At 31.5% G+C, this 23,723-nt stretch overlaps 2 protein-coding genes across 2 annotated transcripts in view; one reads left to right on the top strand and one right to left on the bottom strand.

The window, feature by feature from the left end:
* Window positions 1–7,862, bottom strand: part of LOC139517882 (uncharacterized) — a 108,517-nt gene extending 100,655 nt beyond the window's left edge. Inside the window, exon 1 of the mRNA XM_071309369.1 lies at window positions 7,166–7,862. Within this exon, the coding sequence (XP_071165470.1) occupies window positions 7,166–7,399 (234 nt within the window). The 5' untranslated portion in view covers window positions 7,400–7,862. The remainder of the gene's footprint in view (window positions 1–7,165) is intronic.
* The window catches only part of LOC139517881 (uncharacterized), a 47,458-nt gene continuing 31,497 nt past the window's right edge, over window positions 7,763–23,723 (top strand). The window contains exons 1-2 of the mRNA XM_071309368.1: window positions 7,763–7,958; window positions 13,497–13,678. Coding sequence (XP_071165469.1) covers window positions 13,523–13,678 — 156 coding nt within the window. The 5' untranslated portion in view covers window positions 7,763–7,958; window positions 13,497–13,522. The remainder of the gene's footprint in view (window positions 7,959–13,496; window positions 13,679–23,723) is intronic.

The following is a 23,723-nucleotide window of genomic DNA, read 5'->3' as shown; positions in this document are numbered from 1 at the left end:
TGATATATAAATATTCTGCTTGTTGGTGTGTGTGTTTGTACAAATGCATTTCACAGCTAAGTAATATGCATTGTCTAGTTGCTGGTTTTTTTATCTCATAGACTGTGTTACCATCATTCTTTGTTCACAGTAAGCATAAAGGTGTATAGTTTATTTGAATTTCAATTGATGGTGGTATTAGGATTCTATTTTATGGCTAGCGAGGTGTTATCTATTTATGTTCTGCTTACTCAAGCATTTTTAGTGAAATTATGTGTCTGCATTTACATCAAAATTCTAATTTATTCAATTCACCTTGTTTGTTCTTTTCACTCTACGGTACGTATGCCAAGTATAAATGGCGTGATTTCATGCGTGTGCGTGTACTTTCATCCTATTATGTGAAGATTATGCATACTTACGACCATGGATGACTTTTTTTGAAAACTAGTGTCATTTTTATATCCTTAAGGAATTGGTGTTATACGAATCCAGTCAAAATATTGAATATAAATGATTATTCTCGCCATTCTGTTTTTTAAGAATAAAACTTTTGTGGCTGTTTTAAGAAGTACTTTAGTATAGTTTTGATATAATAAAAATATTAATGTTTATAAACCAGTAAACCAAACAATTTTTTTTTAAAGTTAATTCATTCATGTTTACTATAACAACCATGCTTAAAAAACATCAGTTTATATAAAGTACATGTATTAACGTGTGGGTTTTGCTCATTGTTGAATGTAATATGGTGACCTATAGCTGTTTATTTCTGTGTCATTTTGGTATCTTGTGGAGAGTTGTCTCATTGGCAATGATACCACATCTTCTATTTTTATATAAAGAAACAATACAATTCCACATGCAATTAAAATGATCAGTTAGTAGCAGATAATACATGCTGGAATTGTTCACAAAAAAAGTCAAAAAAGCTAAAATATCCGACATTGAACTGAAAAGACAGTTTTATGTCAACAACCTGAAAAGTCAGTCAAGTCAGTTGGATTTAGTCAAAGCAATGCAAGAACGAAGGTATTAAAAATACCTTATAGTTAAGGAACAGGTAGGATGTATATTTGCTCTCTCGTTAACAGATTATAGTCTTTCAGACATAATAATCAGCCACTCTTTCTGTTGTAAAGAAAATCAGCCCATAAGTAACCACCCTTTCAATCATAACTTGCTAAATCTGAGGTCCCTTTGCATATTGTTTATATACTCAGAACTTCTAGACTTCTATTTAGTAAACACTTTTCTAACCATTCAGTAAATTGTACCATGTGACCTTTTGTCTTACAAGGTTAAATTAAGATCCTGTTTGAAATTGTTACCTGTCTTTTTTACCTGACAGAATGGAAAGAACCATCCCAGCTTATACCTAGAATTATCAACTTTTTCTTCATGAATTATAACTTTTTATTCTGATTTTTTGAAAATGTGTATAATGAAAGGCTTCGGGAAAGGAACAGTGTCAATGATGGGAGTCAAATTTAACTTCGGTCACATATCTAAAGAAAAGTGTTACGTCAGTGGGTTTTTTAAATTTCTCAGACATAGTTATGTCATCACTTGAAATTCACACATTTTATCTAAAATTCTGGTGTGTTCTGGTCTTATGCACTCTTTTAAGCTATTGAATGCTCAGTGAAGAACAGTACTTTTGTCAGAAATTGTATTTTTCTCCACTGCAAAAGTGTGTTTTATAAAAGAATGTTTTTTAAATGGAATTAAAAGCCATAATCTTTTTCTGGAAAGGATTCTTATGGCATGCTGGACCATTCTGCATGGAAGGGTCTAAGAAACTACAAGCCAATTCTCAGTGGACTACACCAAAAATCTAAATAAACCTGTTTTTCTTATGAGAAAGAGTCCAATAAACTACAAATCAATACTAGTGGCCTTACAAATGTAAATAAACCTGTTGTCCTTATGACAATGGGTCCAAGAAACTACAAACCATTACTAGTGGCCTACATCACAAATCCAAGCAAAACTGTTGTCGTGAGAAATGGTCCAAGAAACTACAAACCAATACTAGTGGCCTACATCACAAATCTAAGCAAAACTGTTGTCATGAGAAAGGGTCCAAGAAACTACAAACCAATACTAGTGGCCTACACCACAAATCTAAGCAAAACTGTTGTCGTGAGAAAGAGTCCAAGAAACTACAAACCAATACTATTGGCCTTTCAAATCTTGTAACCCAGTTGTCCTTGTAGTGTGATAACACTTGTTGTTTGTCATCAATGTGTTTATTTAGTTGTAGAATTAGGACAGGTATAAATGTAACTTACAGTCCATTTTATCATTATGACTATAAGTACATAAATTATATAGTGGTCATGTTATTTGGTGTTTCTGGTGATAAATCTGAATAAAATAAGACAGTTGAAATCTTTAAAACCAGGTCATTTGTATTAAATGCTTTAAAAGTTTTTAAAAAAAGTTTATACGATATAAGTGTGGTTAACAAGACATTGCAATAAATTTCCTGGCACGATAATATGTTTTTTTTTTAATTTAGTCCAATTTTGCTTACATTTGTAAATTTGTAAATGTAAGGTCATGTGATAATGTTGACAGCAGAGCTATGATAGTCTCTGCTTTAAATCATTTCATTTCTCTTATTCCTACTTTCAATGTCTACAATATCACAAATATAGGCAGATCTGACTTCAGGGAATACTGATAGACCTTACAATATGTACAAACAAGCAATGATAAAGTGATGAATGAAACCATCTTACTCAAGTGAACATGTACATAACAATGATTTACTATTTATCATCAGAATTTTAATGTGTATTATCTCTGTAGCAAAATTTGGATAAGATTTATCTAAGTTTTTAAATGTGTCAAGACCTTTTTCTAGATAATTAAACAAGTGAAGTTATCTTTCCTTGTCTCAGAGTTAGGACACATGGGACTGAACAATAACTAACATAACAAATACAAATTTCATGTCCGTTCTAATCTAAGGGATTTGATGATGTCCTCTAATGCAATATTTCATACAACACATGAAGGCACAATATTGTAGAAAACACATGAACATGTGAAGTACATATGAAGATATAAAAGGAAGATGTGGTATGAATGCCGAAGAGACAACTCTCCATCCAAGTCACAATATATAAAAGTAAACCATTATAGGTCAAGGTAAGGTCTTTAACACAGAGCCATAGCCTTAATTAGGCTCACAATGAACAGCATGCTTAAAAGAGCCCTAAAATTACAAGTGTTAAACCACCAACATTCTAATCTATATAAAAAACGAGAAACGCACATATTATAGAATATATATTCTCTACAATTTTTATTTTAAAGGTTCTTAATTCTCCATATTCAAAATAAATGTAGTTGTATATCAAGATTCCAGTTATATATATATATATTATTCTTTTCTCATTCAAAGTTTGATCGATTACGTTCTAATAACAATTCAACTTTCATTCATAGAAATTTCCAAATTTCCGAGGATTAAGAATGTGACTTTTATCAAAGATATACATGTAAACTTCTGACAATTGACAAGGAACAATTGTAGATTTATGTTTAACACATATAATATTATCAAAAATGTCATTACATTAGAATTTTACCAGATAGTATCAACAGTATAATTTTATTTTGGTTTAAACATTTGATTTTAAAAGAAAACTTATTCAAAACAAGAAGATTATAGCTTAGAACTGTTTTGACAGATCACTGGTTTAAAAATGAAAATCTCAAATCCAAATTTAGCCACAATGTGTTTTATTAAATTGTACAAAAAAATATAATCTTTCCTCCTGAAGTAGGTCAATTAGGATTTGAATGGGTTCCTGAAGTGTGTAATTATCTGGTCTAGCATACACCTTGTATACAGTAGCCACAGTTCTGCTACAGTGATAACCAACAAAATAAAACCAGCCAAGCGGTGTATTATAATAGTGAGATGAGTACAACGTTACTATCTTTTTTAGTTTATGGTAAATATTCTGTCAGACACATGACACCTAGCTATAAATCAAATTATTTTTCAGTTAGAAAATTATCCTTAAGTGGAAGGAGTATATATTTATTTTACAGTCCACAATTTATTATCATATTTTAAAAGTTTTCAGGTAAAATGGGTAATATTAATTAGTTTTTGGTAAACATCAAAATGTAAATTTGCAGAAGCACTCAATTCACCAGAGTAAATTTCAGCCAAAATAGTTTATTGAGAAACTTTAACAGGTTGCATAATACTGTCAAATGTAGATCTAAAGGAGTGTTCTAAACAATACACTAAAGATTTATTTAACGTTGTCTTTTTAATATCATAAACAACAAAAATAAATATTGTTAGCAATGTAAATACATGTATATGATAAATAAAAGGAAGATACAAAGGGCCAATCAAAAGTAAAATGACAGTAACGATCTGATCATCAACAAAAAAACCTAAGATGAGAAAAACAAAAACAAAACGCATACAATGAACTGTAGTTTTCTTACTTCTACGTCATTAGGTCTCTGGGGGAAAGTTGTCTCATTGTCAATCATACCACATATTTTTATTTTTATATTTATACAGAAAACTACAGATTGTAAGATTATAAGTAAGGGTTAACATTTTTTGAAAGATTTGATATGCATGGTAAAACATGTACAGTACTCATAATTCTTAGTATCATTTTGTCACTAGAGGATCATTATACATGTAGATTGGTGTTATTGGGTTGCTGTCTAATTAAAGTATTACCCTTATCTTCTATTGGACCTCATAAGGCGAATGATGTTCTGAAAGCTTAAAGTTAAGGCTTATTCCACAAAATTTCATTTTAAAAACTTGAGTGTTTTTTGCTATGCCTGCACTGATTTTATTGTATCATGGATGGATTACAAAATATCCTTCATTTGTCCTTTGTTTTTCTATTTTATGAGGGTCTTTTTAGAGTTTTAATTGCTCATTCAAATTCCATAGGTGGGATAATATAGTACAAAAGCATATGAACATGCCAGCTGGTTATTCAGACATTAATGCCACAAAACATAAGATGCACTGCATGTGCATTTAATGATCCATGAAAAACAGGTCTCTCATCACACACCTATTAATTCCTGCAGATGTCATGTTAATATTTGATAGTTAGTCAACCCTGATCTTTTACATAACATCTGGATATAAAATATAAACTACATCATAAGTACCTCTTTAGTCATTTTCTTGTGAGAATTTCATATTTTCCAGAAAATGACCCCAGAAATTATCTTGAGCATCAATTTTAATAATGATCTTTTTTACATAAAATCTATGATTTCAGAAGTTTTCTTAAAAAAAAAATCAAATCTTTGGTGGGAAATTTCTGAACATTTTACACTGTTATAAGTATCAAAGAGTTCTTATCTCACATGATTATAAAAACATATTTATTTGAAATCAAAAATACTGTTGACAATTATATAACAACCAGCTTCTGAGTGTAAAAGTTCAAGTCTTTGAAATAAAACTAAAATTGAGAATGTAAATGGGGAATGTGTCAAAGCGACAACAACCCGACAATAGAGCAGACAACAGTGTGCTGATTTTTTTTGCCAATCAATGAATTTGAATTGGGACATTTAGTTGAACTCACCCATTTTTATCCTTGGTTTGGACCCCCCCCCCTTTTGAAAATAGCTGAATTATCCCCAAAAATCTTAAAGGTAGTCATTATGTTGCAAGAAAATAAATGTTATTAGGAAACTATAAACAGAAGTATTTTTCTGATTAAGGATAAACATGTGATCTTGAAAATTCTAAATGAACAAATTATCAAAAAGAGGAAGTAAATCAGAAAAGGATATGAAATAGTTGGAAAAACAACATACATGTATTGACTATCACAGTAAGCAAAACCTATATTGTATAGTTATTAGTCAAAACAAATTAATCCATCAATTAACCATTGATTGTTCCGGTTGATTACACTGAAGGATCATAATAGATTTTATTATCCAGTACAATGCTGTCTTAACACCAAACATTAAGATGAATTGTACTAAATGTCAGCAATGATGAATGAAATTAACATAGGTAAATATCTCAGACAATCCGATTGGAGATACTAATCGGATAATAAACTCACATTTAAATCAGGCCTTCTTTAGTATTGTACTCAATACAAATTATATTTAATCTTCAAAATTGTACTTTCAAATGTGTACAATCATAATGATCATCACTCTTGGTACTTTATGATATATATATTAAAAATTTGATTCAAAGGGTTTTTTGGGGTTTTTTTTAATCACTTTTGGGTCAACTCACACAAGAATTGGATTGGAGTTTTGAAGTAAAATTGAGAATGGAAATGAATGATTTGGATAAAAGTTGGCACATTTTGTGATTAATTTGGCCTTTATAGAAACATTCCAAAAGCAATGAAAAGCATAGAAATGAGGTAAAACATTATAATGCACAAACAGGGGCAATAACTCAAGGAATTAGTATCTCAGATGTTTTACATATTTCAGTCATTGGGTTGCTGTCATGGTGATTTATATCCCAAATTCAATTTTATGCATACACTTAAAATGACAAGCATCTCTCTATTTTCAAACATAAAAAAACAAGTAGACATGGCATGATTACCAATGAGACAAAAATCTACTAAAGAAAATATTTGAGCAATAAATAATAAACTGATCTTCAACAATGAGGAAAAGCCTGTTACTAAAATAAGCAACAAATGCATCAGCATATGTCAAACTGTGAAACAATTCAAAAAGATAAATTTGTATATGAACAAAAAACAACTTTAGCAATTACAGCATACAGGGGTGAATCTCAGTACAATATTAATAGTAAAAATGATTGAAAAAAATAATTTTAGATCAAAATTGGGGGGGGGGGGGTTGTTACATCTTCAAATATGCCACTGGTCACTGCTAGTTCCTGGCTTGCGACATGCACAATGCGCAACAAGAAAGGTTAATATTTACTATGAGACTTTTTTAAACAATGTCAATAATTCAACTTTTATCTGTTTACCAACAAAATAAAAGAAGAAATTTGTGTCACTATTTGTAAATTCCATCACAATAAACTCAAGGTTTAACATTAGTCTAAATCATATCAGTCATGTCTGCTCTTCTAATCTTTTACTAAATGTATTCACACTCTTACATGTATGTCATGTATTAAATTATAATTAATAATATTTTAATTTAGACTTACCTCCATATACTGGACAATATCCAAATAAATAATCTTGCTACAATCATGAGGAATCTTCAGAATTTCACTGTGAATCTTTACATTTTCTTCATTTACACTTTCTTCAGTAGTTTTTAAACCATGCACAGTTGTCACTGAGAGTGCATGGCCATGTGTCCCATCTGCTGAAACTGGCCAGAATTTTACAAAAATAAACAAGTATCCAAAAATAAAAACTACTTTGTCCAAATCCATTATTAATTATCTTCTTCAATGTGCACTTTATAACCGGTGACAGTAGTTATATAACTTTAAAAAAGCTATGATTTTTGACAAGTCAACTCACATTCATGTTTGGCCCTGTTTCAAAGCGTATTGTTGATCAAGAGGGTACAAAGTTGCTATTGAATTACAGAAACTTACTCCCACTGTCGCAGGTAAAGTTTATCATTCAAATTTAAACATATTCAATGCAATGTTTGATGATTTTACAAGAAGATGTGACACAAGAATGTGAAAATAATAAATTAATGCTAAGTTATAAATTCACATATTCAAAATGAAGGTACATTATTGAAAAAATTAAAAGATATTTTTATTTTGGTGGGAGTGAGTCGCAATTTTAAACAGACCAAATCAAGATTTGCACTGATTTACCAAAATATAGCGGCTGCTACTGTATAGCACATGTTTAGTGGTGTAAACGGAACTAAAAGTCAGTGACAGAATAAAATGTGGACAAATTCTAGAAAAGTGAAGAAAAAGAAAAGATTTTGATGTGACAATTTGTATTTCGGTGAAATCGTCTGCACAGGTAACGTTATTTTGGACAGGTAAAAAGATATTTTCAGGTGTGCCTATTTATTTTTCAAAATAAGACACCAAGTTGGCATGTTTTAGGCTTACCAACATGAAACTTATACATATCTTTACTTTTTGTAACTCAACATTTTAAAATTAAATGGCGATAGGGAATGGCGATAGGGAACTAGTTAATTAAGGGCACCTGTTATGTTTTAAATTGATAAAAGGGGGAGTGTAATTTCACTAATGATATAGTGTTAGATTTAGTATGTAGAGACATTGTAAAGCTCAATATGGGATATCTAGCATCATTATCAAATTGTTTGTAAAATTAGCCAATGACAATGTCTATGGTTAATTTTATTTTTTGTTGAGTAAATAAAGTTTAACATACAAGACTTGGAAGTTCAAAAGTGAGTCAAAAGTATTGTAAACAAATTACTGTATCAGTAAACATAGGCTCTATTTGCATTGTAAAATTTAATAATGTGTTTAATGCCTGACTTTTTTAAAATTCAAGTATTCTCATGTAGGTAATTTCTTGATGCAAAACATGCACATTGCGCCTGTCCCAAGTCAGGAGCCTCTGGCCTTTGTTAGTCTTGTATTATTTTTAATTTTAGTTTCTTGTGTACAATTTGGAAATTAGTATGGCGATCATTATCACTGAACTAGCATATATTTGTTTAGGGGCCAGCTGAAGGACGCCTCTGGGTGCGGGAATTTCTCGCTACATTGAAGACCTGTTGGTGACCTTCTGCTGTTGTGTTTTTTCTATGGTCGGGTTGTTGTCTCTTTGGCATATTCCCCATTTCCATTCTCAATTTTATGCACATGTGCATTGACTAGGCATTTTATTAAACTACCATCAATCAATTTGATCAATCAATTAAATCAATATGTACATGTAATGCATCAAATAAGTCTGTAAAAGGAGAATACATCAAACATTGTGTCTGTACATGAAGTTAGCAGTGCGATCCAGAGGGAGGGTTCCCAGGGTTGGAACCCCCCTTTTTTGAGGACGATCAATGCATTTGAATGGGGACATATAGTTGAGAACCCCCCCCCCCCCTCCCTCCCCTTGTCCTGGGTTGGGAAGCCCCCTTTTTTTAATATGGCTGGATCTGCCCCTGGTGAGTATTTTAGATATTTTTGCTGCTTGAAAAAACTACTGTACAGTCACTGATATTAGAGCATTTTTTTCATTACATGCATTCTCTTTTGCAATTTTTTAAGAAGTTTAAACAGGGGGATGAAATATAAAAATTAATTCATTAAGAAAATTATTGTAGTCTGATTACTGGTAAATAGTATATAAAAAATCAAAGCTTTTAATGTAATAATTATGAAATTGAGAGAATAAATTTTTTTTTAATAACGCAAACAGGAAAGTAAAATCCTCAGTATATATAGTAACAGGAAACAGCATCATAATTGCTTTGGTTGTTTCTCTTTTTTTTTCTGCCAATAAAAAGCTTTTACTTCTTTTATAATGCCTGAGCTGGAAATATTTGCACCAGGAAGATAGTTTTTAAGGACCAATGTAGAAGTTCTTTACATACATGTCTTATTGCAACATGCATGTTCATTCTTGCCTAAAATACATGTCTGAATTAATTAAGAAATAATTCATGGGAGCTTGAATATATCTTGATTTTACCATGGGTTGGCTCTTTATGACATATATTTTACCCTGTCAGAGCGATAGTGAGGGGTAAAATATCAGCATAAAGGGACAACCTGTGGTAAAATCACAATATATATTCAAGCCCCAATGAATTATTTCTATTCTAATAGGACAAATACAGCAATTGTTTTGGATTGAAGCACTCTAGGTGAAGGCATTATGTGCCGTTCCCATAAGTAAAAGCACTATTAAATTGACGTTAAAGAACGGAGCAAACTGTATAAGTGACATAAGTTGTACTAATACATGTATGTCTTATATGTATAAAAAAATAGCTTTAAACACATTTTAGCATCGTTTGTTTACCTTTCCTTTTTGTGATGACTTTTGGTTTCACAAGCGTGTATTTCCCCTGAAAATTTGCTTATATTCTGACGTCATCGTTTTATGACGTCGGGTACCTCATTTATAAAAAAAACATATGACAAAGGAGTATGATCGAAACAGCCCGAACAATATATTCATATTTTACCACGGGTGTGTACTCAAAGCGTTTGAAGGACGTCATGTTAGAATTTAAATTAGCTAATGTTCTATGAATGAATTATCTACTAACTGACTAAGTTTCTTAATAGGATTAAAATATTTCAGATTTAAGACAACATTGAACTTTAAATAAGATTAACTATTTTTCTAATTTTCAAAACAAAATCATAAAACATTCATTAAATAGTCTCAAGTGATTCAGAACAAAAGGTTTGCTTTCACTTGTTTCTTTCTATAGAAAATGTCCATTTGTTGTTTGTTGAATGAACAACCATTGCCTCATCAATCATATCAAGACACATTGTCTTTCTGTATATTCTTAATAGTAGGTAAAATGTTTAAAGTCTACTTCAGGCTGTCTTTGTTTTCACTTAAAATATTTTACAAACAATAAAGAATTCAGGTTAGGTTTTGTAAATCTAAACTCATGTAAAAAACACTTTAAAAAGACAAATAAGGAGATGTGGTACAATTGTTAATTAGACACATATCCACCACAGACAAAAAGATGGGGATATAAACGCAGTATTTGATGAATAGGTATGGCAGACAGTTACCAACCACAACCACTATTATAACAGGCTCCTGATCTTTGACATGCAAATAACAGATGTGGCGAACTCATGCCACTGAGATATCATGGCACCAAATCGCCTTCTTCCACTGTATCCAACGCGCTAGACCACTCAACCGCCTATATATTTTCTCAGCCCCAAGTCCTTAGAGGTCAGGCTTTCAAATATATATATATATTGATTTTGTTTTTATTCTCACAGCCTTTGGAGGTCATGCTTTCATCTGTATTTTTGAAATCCTCTCTGCCCACAGAGTTCATGTACAAAATATAATACATGTAAAATCTTTAATGCCCACAGTCTTTGGAGATCAGGTCTCATGTATATACATGTACAAGTATGCTGAAATATACAAAATAAAGTCTAAATATAGAACAATATCAGCAGTAATATTTACAGTAACCTTGCTGGTCAATCTTGGTCAGGTTAAAGTTTACTTAGTTTACAAATGAATGGTGAATGTTGACACAGATTTATAAGAGATGTCTGTCACTGGTCATTGGTCTAGATCTAGCCTGGTATCCCAGCCTGATATCTAACTGCACGTCATAAGGACCCAGGCTAGTCTTAGATCAGGTTACTCACACAAAGATGTAAATGTAGAAAAACAATAGGACAGTCAAATGCTCATGTTGGCCATTTATATTTTAAAGCTTGTAGTGGGCTATTAGATGTAAGCTTAATACATGTAGCTTGTTATTAGTCTTGAAGCTTAAATGAAGCAGATTTATGCAATTAGAGGTGTCACCTTTTGGCCTACAACAATTAGCAAAACCTGGACCATATGGCAAAAGATACCAAAGTGACAATCAAACTCATAGGTTGAAAACAAACTGACAACGCCATGGCAAAAAAACAAAAGATACCAAAGTGACAATCAAACTCATAGGTTGAAAACAAACTGACAACGCCATGGCAAAAAAACAAAAGATACCAAAGTGACAATCAAACTCATAGGTTGAAAAAAAACTGACAACGCCATGGCAAAAAAACAAACTGACAACGCCATGGCAAAAAAACAAACTGACAACGCCATGGCAAAAAAACAAACTGACAACGCCATGGCAAAAAAACAAAAGGACCAAAAGACAAACAACATCATACAAAACACATTATAAAAAACTATATATTATATTTAGCAACAAAAAACCCACCAAAAATGGGGGGGGGGGGTCTCAGTGCCTCAGAAGGGAAAGCAGATCCAGCTGGCACCAAATGGTATGCTCATATAATAATAAATCAGTTAATATAAGTCTTAATACGGAAGATCCCATTTGTAGGAAAAGTGACAGGATTCACATGGTTTCAACAATTGGAACATACATGTATAAGTCATCATCTGTGAAACAGTATAAAAGGCCTATGACAAAATGTGAAACATAAGAAAGGCAAAGTCTTGATTATGACAAAACAATGGAAAACAAATATGACAAACAGCAATCAAAGGCAACTTCTGTTTAACAGGCTCTATTTATGGTGTGACCCTTATAACTTAAAGATGGCCAATTCAATGAGACAATTGCCTTTTTGTAGTTGAAGCTGGAAAATATACACACTGTAAGAAGAGGCCAAATATCATCTTTGTTGAAAATGGAAATTGACAAAAGGAAAACAAAAAATGTTTATTTGTGAAATTTTGGTTTCCTAATTTGAAACTGAAATGTCCAAGTCATAACAAAAATAAAAAATGATCAAGAGATATAGCATAAACTAAAGTAGAAGTAATTTTCTGAATAGGCTTACCAATTAACAGACTAGTATGGTGTTGTGTTAGCATACACAGTATATGTTTAGTGAGATACTATTTGAAGGTCTTTGCTATAATTAATTTGGTTCAAACTGAAACAAGGACATTCATGGATGTACACAAGGCAAATACTAAGTAATAGTTTGATTACATCATTATTTCTCACATTGAATCACTATTCCCCAGATTTTTTTTGCCATTTTTCCTCTTGAAAGTTGCTAAAAGTAATACAAAGAATGAAGAAACATTTAGTTCTGCTCAATTGAGTACTTCCTTATTGTAATAATTGTATGTTGATTGTCCTTTCATATTGTTTGAAGTAACAGATTTTTTTGTTGTTAGATGCATCAAATATAATGGATAGGTGGAAATACATCAGTTTAGTCATACATTGTAGTAAACAGTTTCACTTATTTATAATTGAACTATTTGTCCTAAAATAACACTTACATTGTACATAGGTCAAACATTTCCTGTTATTGCAAGGGTCAAAGGAATCATTTTTATTTCTAGTCCCACTGACAAGAAGCTTTGGCCATAATTGTTAAAATAAGGAGATGTTATTATGCTGCCAATGAAACAGCCAGAGGCTGATTTAGAGGGGTGCCCAGGCCTCCCCTTTTCTGGGAAAAATTTTGTTTATTATATAGAGAATCACTGAAGCATGACCAGAGGGTCCCCCTCTTATGCAGTCAGTGGGCCCCCACAAATGAAAATTTCTGGAACCGCCACTGACAGCTATCTAATAAGGTACAAGACTGTGAACAACAACATTGTACAACAATCATGAGCAAAAAATAAACAATATTAATAAACAAGTAAGCTGTAAAAAATCCCTGGGATGACAAAATATGATTCAATTCAAAAGAAAAAAAAAGGGTTTTGAATTTGACATTCATACTAAAACATGTTTTTTGGCAATTTTTGGTCAATAAGTTCGAGTTCTATTTTTGTTTTTTTTAGCTCCATGTGAGTTTAGAAACTATTGAGTAAACTTGTTTACAAACTTCTTGTCATAAATAAAAATCAAATGATATTATCATTTTTCAGGTTTAGAATGAATTAGAATTATAGAAATGAAGACCATCCTGCAGTGGATAGTCCTGGTGGTGGTGTTAGTGTGTTGCCATGGAGATAAAGAGTCCATGCATCATCTTATACTACTAGACCAGTTACCAAACTATATCGGTTTGGACTCCTCACCACAGATAATCCTCAGGACCAATTTCAGTGTAAGTTAAATTTTCCTTAAACTACAACCCACTCTTTGAGTTAACCAATATGATACATGTATGTATGGAATTGTTCCTAAAGATGATTTTAAGAACACATTTTGTTGACAGTGTTCATTTTGTCTTCAGATATACTAAGGGTTTTGGCCAAAGACAACATTCATCTTACTGTAATACCGCTGGGCCAGTATTCTTTCTCATCATGTACACTGGTCGTTAAGTAACCAACAATCAATCTTTAACATGTAAGACTTTGGTCATCTTATACCACTGGGCCAGTATTCTTCACATGAGGGATTTTAATTCATGTATCAACTTATACTGCTGGGTCAGTATGGTATGATTGCCAATGAGTCAACTAAATGACAAGTTGAAGTAAGCAACTAGTTCACTGTTATTAAATGTCTATGGAAAAAATATATACCTTCAAGGCTTCATCAAATTTATGTTTTCAAGAAAGAAGGATTGATATTAAAATAAATCTATAAAAGATGACCATGGATGTATTCCATTTGTCAAAGCCATATACCCAGATTATTATATAAACATGGTTTAGATAGATATATATGAATCTGAATAAATAAGCTATTATGTAATCCAGTGCATACAGACTGACAATTGTATTTAATGTCAAGTGTGAATTCATGATTAATAAATGTTACATTTACAATGGTATTTTATAGTACTAGCTATCCAAATCAAAAATAGTCTGACATGTACTCTTTTGACCTATCACTGAGATGTAATGTGCTCACATTAACATATTTCAATGTTTAACCATAGATGTAATTTGGGTATTACATCTATGGTTTAACACTGATATTGTACACTATAGTGGTGTCAGCATAAACAGCTTTTGCTATTTACACCTAGAACACACGACATTATGACAATATTATGTCAGACAGTGCAATTTTTCCTGGTCAATTACATACAAATATCAGAATTATATTACACTGTTCAAAAACATAGCCAGAGTTTATGAAAAAAGTATTATTCAAAATTTAAATGATTAATTGCTATACTTTCATTTTTTTTGGACCCCCCTCACCATTTCATTTTTTTGGGTGGGAGGGAATGATAAATCTATTAAAAAATTCAGCTGCTCTTATTTCACTGTCCTGTAAGTATTTAATGTCTTGACTGTACAAAGCTTTTGACTGAAGGTAGCATATTTACATTGAGTGTCATGACTGTTCAAAGATTTTGACTGAAGGTAGCATATATGCATTGAGTGTCCTGACTGTTCAAAGCTTTTGACTGAAGGTAGCATATTTACATTGAGTGTCATGACTGTTCAAAGCTTTTGAGTGAAGGTAGCATATTTACATTGAGTGTCCTGGCTGTTCAAAGCTTTTGACTGAAGGTAGCATATTTACATTGAGTGTCATGACTGTTCAAAGCTTTTGACTGAAGGTAGTTCTTTCACATTGAAAAATGTCCTGACTTCAAATCTTTTGACTGAAGGTAGCCTATAATTTACATTGAATGTTTTGAGTGCATTTAGCATATTTACATGGAATGTCTTGACTGTCCTAAGCTGTTGACTGAAGGTTTCATATTTACAACTGCAATAGTCCCACTTAATGTTTTATTTGAATTTATGATTCTCTTTATATATATATTGAGTGCACCATCCTAGGTCGGACAATCATTGATGGATATAAATGTATCTCAATTCGTTTGAAGCCAGGCATATTCAGAAGAGGAAGAAGGTGGAATTTATAAGGGGACCAGATACAAACAAAACTAAAAAAATCTCTATGAAATAGGACTGTGAGTGGCTCTTATCTGGAAATCCAATTTTTACTACACATTTAAAAGAAGTAAACATGACCTTTATGACCAGGTACAAGAGAGATAGGTAGTTTTGTTTTGAAATGATTTAATTGGTACACTAAGATATACAATAGGTACCGAGACATACTTATGTGTAGTCAAGTAATAGTATATTAACTTATATTTATATTAGAGAAGTTCATTATTTGGACGGCTATCATCAATGTTTGTTTAAATCATTTATCAGTATTTTTATACCTTGGCAGATAGTATGGTGTTGGAACTAGCCACAAGGGTAAAAGGAGGGTGTTTACTTTTCTTTGTTAGATGTAATATTCTTTTATGGGTTTCAGTAGGTAAGAAATAGGAATTGTCTTGTTTGTACAACATATTACGATCCAAATCAGGTTTATTTTCAGTTGTAATGAAACTCGGTCTTCTTTTGTCACAAGGACAGTCAACATTGAATGGGACATTTAAAAGTTTTTTTGACAGTTTAATAAGAAACCTTCGATTACATTATATTATACCTACTCCCTGAATGGCCTTATAATGTTCTTATTTCATAGGCCATAATTATATTTCATTTTAGGTAACCTAAATAGAATAGAAAACAGGATTGTCCAAATATTCTTTTTAGCACAATCAAAGTTGTTTGGTCTGTGTTAAAAGACATTCATGTATTATTTATACAACAAACATACATGTAATTTGTAAACAGAAAGGATAAAAAAGATATGAATTGTAATAAAAACTATTCCCATCTGCTTAAAACACTTGAAAAATTACCACTGATGACTTTTGTCCTGAACATGCATGAAATATTTGCCAATGGATGTTAAGCAACCAATAATCAATCAATTAGACATCATAGTGATCCTGAACATGCATGAAATATTTGCCACTGGATGTTAAGCAACCAATGATCAATCATTCAGACACCATAGATAATGTATCCTGCATACTGCTCATTTTCAGAACAGAGAAAAGATTTTTTATAAAGCTGCCAACAGAAAAGATCCTTAATATCCTACAGCATTCTTCCCTTTATCTTAATGTTGTCACCTCTGGGTGCATGTTTGTAAATCAGGCTGATTAGTAGATATTTATTGTCATTGGTATACATGTTTTTTGGTAGTAGAAAATATTCCTCTTACCTATTTGTGTGGCCATGGTTTCACAATTTTAAGCTGTATATACAAATTATAATGCAAAATAAACTTAATGTGAGCAAATTGCTTTTGTGACTTTTGCATGTAGAAGGTTTATGAGAATTGCATATTTGTCAAACATGGAACTCTGATATGAACACATTAAGAAGTTTAGTAAATCACAAAAATGAATATCAGTATTAAAGTAGGAAAGAGTTCAATTGGAAGTAAGTTTGTTCTTTAAAATGCTAAGTATTGAAATTCGTTTTTTTTCTCCATTACCCACACAATTTGGTATTTCATGAACAGTAATGAGCCCAATACAAATGTTATAAAGAATCCTGGTAAACAGGGAATTATGAAATATTATCTTGTTTCTAAAAATTAAATTAAAAATGTTTTTGGAAGAACACTGCACAATAGTATTAAAGTACAGCTAGGCATTATGTGTGATCTGATAATTAATGTTTGTTCATTATTTAAAGTATACATATATGTCTAGGTAGTTAATTTGTTGAAATTTAAACCTTCAACAAACAATAATTTTTTAAATCACACCAATTTTATAAATCACTTAAATGAGATTTTGTTTAAATTTCATTACATTTTTATTTATTTGATATTGAACCACAACAGTTGCTGCCTTGTGGGGACATTTAAAAGCAAACTTATTTAAACATAAATTTACTCTATCAATTATTTTTAAAAGGCAACAGTTAAGTAATTGTATTTGTATGTAACAAATAAAGCCAATATCTTAATGATTAACCCATTATATACTCCAACAATTTCACAGTTAGTAAAGAAAGAAAAACTGTTAAATAGGTATTAATATATGTATATATATATATTGGTAAATTCAATTTTGTTAAATGTTCCCAAAGTTTCAGTTAACATTGATATTAAAGGTATTTTTTTGAAAGTTCATTGTTAAATGGATAAGTAATACATTTCAATGTCAGACTTTTGTAATTTTAGAAGGGTAAAGAGTCTCTAACATAGTCACTGTGGCATCATAGCTTTGGTGGCCTCTACTGAAGTCATTTTTGTCGAGCCTGCAACTTTTGTTGCAGAAAGCTCGACATAGGGATAGTGATCCGGCGGCGGCTACGGCGGCTACGGCGGCTACGGCGGCGGCGTTAGCTAACTTCTTAAAAGCTTTATATTTTAGAAGGTAGAAGACCTGGATGCTTCATACTTTGTATATAGATGCCTCATGTTACGAACTTTCCGTCAGTCACATGTCCAATGTCCTTGACCTCATTTTCATGGTTCAGTGACCACTTGAAAAAAAAGTTAATATTTTTTGTAATGTTAAATTCTCTCTTATTATAACTAATTGGATAACTATATTTGGTATGTGCGTACCTTGCAAGGTCCTCATGCCCGTCAGACAGTTTTCACTTGACCTCGACCTCATTTCATGGATCAGTGAACAAGGTTAAGTTTTGGTGGTCAAGTCCATATCTTAGATACTATAAGCAATAGGGCTAGTATATTCGGTGTATGGAAGGACTGTAAGGTGTACATGTCCAACTGGCAGATGTCATCTGACCTTGACCTCATTTTCATGGTTCAGTGGTTATAGTTAGATTTTTGTGTTTTGGTCTGTTTTTCTCATACTTTATGCAATAGATCTTCTATATTTGTTGTATGGAATGATTGTAAGGTGTACACGTCTAGCGGGCAGATGTCATCTGACCTTGACCTCATTTTCACGGTTCAGTGGTCAAAGTTAAGTTTTTGAGTTTTGGTCTTTTTATCTAATACTATATGCCATAGGTCAACTATATTTGGTGTATGGAAATATTTTATGATCTATATGTCAGTCGCGCAGGTTTTATTTGACCTTGACCTCATTTTCATGGTTCATTGCTCAGTGTTAAGTTTTTGTGTTTTGGTCTATTTTTCTTAAACTATAAGTAATAGGTCAACTATATTTGTTGTATGGAAGCATTGTTAGCTGTACATGTCTGCCTGGCATGGTTCATCTGACCTTGACCTCATTTTCATGGTTCATTGGTCTTTGTTTTGTTATCTTGGTTAATGTTCAGTTTATGTGACAGTCTTTAATAAAGCTTTATACTTAGGACTATCAACATAATATCAATGATAAGTAAAGAAGGCGAGACATTTCAGCGTGTGCACTCTTGTGTAAACTAATTAACATGACGGTTCCTAACAAAGTCACCCAGGCATCATAGCTTTGGTAGACTCTACTAAGTCATTTTGCAAACTAAGAAACATGTCAGGTTCCTGATATACTGACTGTGGAATCATAGCTGTTGACTGGCCAGTTTCTACTGAAGTCATTTAAATAAAATAGGAAACATTATAAAGAGTCCATAACAAAGCCAACATGTCATGATAGCTTTGGTGGCTTCAATGAAAGTAATTTATTAAAACTATAAATGTTAAGCAAGTATCAATCAGTCAATCTGAATGTCAAATTATTTCAAATAACATATGGTATAGTATCCTTATTTATAGTAACAGCTTTGACATTATTATGCCCCACCTACGATAGTAGAGGGGCATTATGTTTTCTGGTCTGTGCGTCCGTCCGTTCTTTCGTTCATCTGTCCAGTTTCAGGTTAAAGTTTTTGGTCGAGGTAGTTTTTGATGAAGTTGAAGTCCAATCAACCTGAAACTTAGTATATATGTTCCTTATGATATGATCTTTCTAATTTTATTGTCAAATTAAGAGTTCTGACCCCAATTTCACGGTCAATTGAACATAGAAAATGATAGTGCGAGTGGGGCATCTGTGTACTGGGGACACATTCTTGTTTTCTATATGAATCCTTTGGACAATAGACATAAAAAATAAACTATGCAAAACCCTTTTCAATATGTGCATGGACAAGATAGTAGCTGTATTTACCTGACAATGAAATCTGCACTTGACTTGAACTTGAAGTTGAGATACTATAGAAAGTGAAAGGTAAATTATAAAAGCCAGAACTCCAACACTCGTACTATTTAAATCTAACAAAAGGTGTGTTTGACTGCCTCATTGACTTCACAGGAGGGGTGGTGTAAGAGGTGTACATAAAAAGCAAAGGAAATTGTCAAACTTAAATGATCTCATTAACGACTGAATGTATTTCTTTTTTGTCCAGCCACTTGACCAAAACTTTTAGCCAAATGATAGTCATTAGAAGTGAATTGAGTTGATGTTTTTCTATAGATTTGATTGAAGGAAGGTGGTTTCTCTAATTATCTGGAGAGAGAAAAGTGAATTAATGAATGCTAGTGGTCTTTGATTTGAAGTTAATTGATTAAAGACTTGTGATATTCAACTGCAGTGAAATTAAATGTTTCATTTGTCATTGCCATTTACACCATATGCATTGGAAATCTAGGGTCATTATTGTTATACAAGTGTTCTGATTGATTTTTATCAGGTTTTTTTTTTAAAACAGAGAATAAGAATGTTATCTTTCAAAATCATATTGTGTTTTTTTATTTACATTTGGTAGTTACAAAGAATGTAAAACAAGAACTATCTTTAAAAAAGATATCCGACGTATTTAAATTTAAGTATATCTTTAAAACTATCATTTCGATAACCTTCAGAAGCACAAAGATACCATTTAAACAACATTTTCTCTGTTTGTTGTCAGTATTCTCGGTCCTCGTATCTTTCTGTTTACATTCACCAAAAACCCTGCGGAAATCTCACATGCGTAGGTGCGTTCTAAAAGTCATGTGCGTTCTAAAAGTCATGTACGTTCGTGCAACAAAGTTTACATTAAAAATTATATAATTGTCATAAACAGCTGTCACGGATGCAAAGAGCTATTGGAGAAACAATTATTTTGATAAAATATAAATCTTTGTATGATCTAGTTCGAATATTTATAGTTTTTCACTTGCTTTCCATCACAATATAATTAACGAGACGTTTTTTCAAACACAACCAAATCACCCACCATGACAGCATTTTGTCCAATCACAGAAAGTATTTTCAAGCATGCGTTTTCTGTTGCCATAGTTAAGCGTCCTTAAGTTCAAAGGGCACAAACCGAGACTACGTCGGAAAAATCATTAATTTATTTCTGAACTTTTACTAAATACTATGTCCTTTAAAGATGAGAAATGTAATATTCCTAATTCATTGAAATGAATCTGTGGTTCATCTTGATGCACTTAGTATTTGCCACGTAGAGGAAACTCCTATTACTTTGAATGAAAATGTCCTTAATTTAGGAAATTTAAAAACATGATTTATTTATCTTCCCTGTGAAATTAATAATTTGAGCACATTTCTCCTACAGTTGTTATTTAATAACATCTTTATGAATGAGTTTTGTGGTTTTTATGGTTGTTGACTTTATAGGTATTCACTACTGATACAGGAGCTTAATTTATTTCAAATTTAAAATCTATGAACAATATCCTGATTGTTAAGTGTCCCATCCCACAGTTGTATAGGGTATCACTCAAAACCACAAACCACAGTAAATAACCTGACAGAAATCACAACTTATAAAATTATATACAGCCCAATTTTAATGTGTTTTATTTTATATATATGTATGTATTGTATCTGTTTGTTTTCTTTAATTTGAAAGGTGTTCATTTTATTTTGAACGTGGGGTGGGGGGTTATTCATTGCAGTGATGACATAATATTGTTTATCAATTATCATTTGAAAGAAGGTACATGTATTCAATTTTAGCTCTCAGTAACTTGGATGATTTTGGTCTTTATAAAGCTCAATCTGTAGATCTGTAATGTTATAGCTTATAGAACATATAAGACTTCTTGTTTTTAAACAAATATTACCTAATTGAACAATAAAAATAAACTATTGTTCTAAGTAAAAATGTCCTCCTTCAACCCATAGTCACTTCCCTGGTCCAAGGCTAAGAGATCCAGTTACTAAGTTAGAGAGAATATTTCATTGTGTGTATAATATATGTATGTCAGTTAAAAGATGAATTTACATTTTTAAAAGTATATACAAACAGCCCCAGATAAACTTGTACAAGATGTAACAAGATGGTGTTGTTAAAGAGACAATGATTTATGGAGTAAATTTTAAGTTTTGAATATAAAGAAGGACACTTTTATTGTGTTTTATACTTATTTTTCTGTTCACTATCCGCATGCTGAATTACTGCTTTTAAATGCTTTTAGCTAAAATACAATTTCTAAGATTAAAAGTTGAATAAACTTTAAAGTACCAGTTTTTGTAGTGACGTATTAAGATTTCAATGAATGTAATCTATGTACGTAATACTGGTAAATAATATTAAGTCATGGATTTTGATAATTAAATTCTTTCATTGATTTAAGGATTGTTTTGGTAGTAAAAATGTGTGTACCTGTAGAATTATGATGTAAAGCAGGATATACATGTATCCCTTTCTAATTTGTGTGGTGATGTTGTTTATTGAGACTACAATGTTAGATCCAATCCAATTGTAAACTCAATCATCCATTGAATAAATTTCTTTCTTAAAAGTTATTAATTTAACAGTAAAAGTAAAATATTTAAATTTTATTTTTATTGGTACTAATATTGATTTAAAACATAACTAGATATGTATTACTATACTGATATATGTCATACTTAATCCTTTGGATGTGTACTTGTTGATACTTTTGTATGGGTGAACATTTAAGTCTTTTAACCCATACTTAAAAAGAAAATTTAAGAACAAAAAAACATTTATTACTGGTTTCTTTCAATGTCATACCAAGAAAACAGAGTAAAGCATGAAAGGCAAAAATTCTGACTGGTTTCTTGCTATGTCATACCAAGTCTTATACAGTAGCTTTTTACACATTTTTATTGTTTGCATACACAATATATATGGAAGCTGTACCAGTTCTGTTTTCAGTAGCCTATATTTCATATTGAATGGTCCTTCAGCCTCAGTAGTATACATGATTTCCTGGATTCTGTATTGATGTTCAGTTGATGAGATGGTCAAGGTTTTCTGACCAAATTGAAATCAGTTCTTTATATATGATAGGTCATTTTATACTACAAAAGCATCTATTCATTTTTAGTTTCAGTCAGACCATTGTCATCTGCATTAATGCATCTAAATCTCAAACAGAATAAGAAATATGCTTTGTCTATTTATGATAGACCACTGCCTATAACAGAAACATCTATGCAGCTTATTTACAATCAGAATAAAACAAGTATTTATGTCATAGACCACTATGCAGCTATTTATCTTTTAGTTTAGAGGAGAATATAAGACTCCATCACTTAAGCTACACATTGTTGATTTCACTTTTACTGTAGAAAAATTACACAATTCATAAAGTTGCTATAAAGAAAAGTGAAACTCTGCAAAAAGCATATGCAAATATATTTTTTTTTATTTCAAGAGCAGGACTTCAAAGTGTTAACATTTTTGTTATTAGTCTTAAGCACTATGCAAACTTTGATTGTATAAATTTTCCTTACGTCTATAATTTTATGTCCTGGGGTACGTATCTAGTCAATGAAACTTGGCACACATCATATATCTAAAACCATTCAATCTCTTATATATAATATTGTACTAATATATAATATTTGTGTACACAAAATCTGAGACCATATTTGAATTGAAAAATCTACGCTATCACGATCATGCCCCCTGCAGACCATAATTGTAATTTACTTTAGGATTTAAAACACAGAATTGATCTCTTTTAAAAGGGCACTATCCTTGTACTATTTCAGTATAAGGTATCCAGAGTTAAGCATGAAAGGCAGTAAAATAATATTTTTTGTGAGATGACATTGCAGATTATCTTAGTTTTATTTGTCAGAATGGTATGACAAGAGTAAGATTTATACCCAATGACAGATTATAAGTTTTATAGTATCTCTTCTCCAACAAACTTTTTCTTTTAAAAATTAAATCCACCTAAAATCTACCTGTCATAAGTTTTTAAAGACTTGGTCTCCTCAGTGTTGAGTAAAATGGTCTTATTCAGCAAATTGATATATCTGAATAAAGAACGTTTATTGTTATGTTAGGTCAAGTTACAATTAATTTATTAGATTTAAATGATTTCTAAAAAAATGAATTGAAAAAGATAAAACAGAGTTTGTTTGTGGTGTAATTATTTGTTTATCATTTCCACTGCCGGGGGTATTA

The sequence above is a fragment of the Mytilus edulis genome, chromosome 3, assembly GCF_963676685.1.
Source record: "Mytilus edulis chromosome 3, xbMytEdul2.2, whole genome shotgun sequence".
NCBI lineage: Eukaryota > Metazoa > Mollusca > Bivalvia > Mytilida > Mytilidae > Mytilus > Mytilus edulis.
This window is presented reverse-complemented; position numbering and strand designations above follow the sequence as displayed.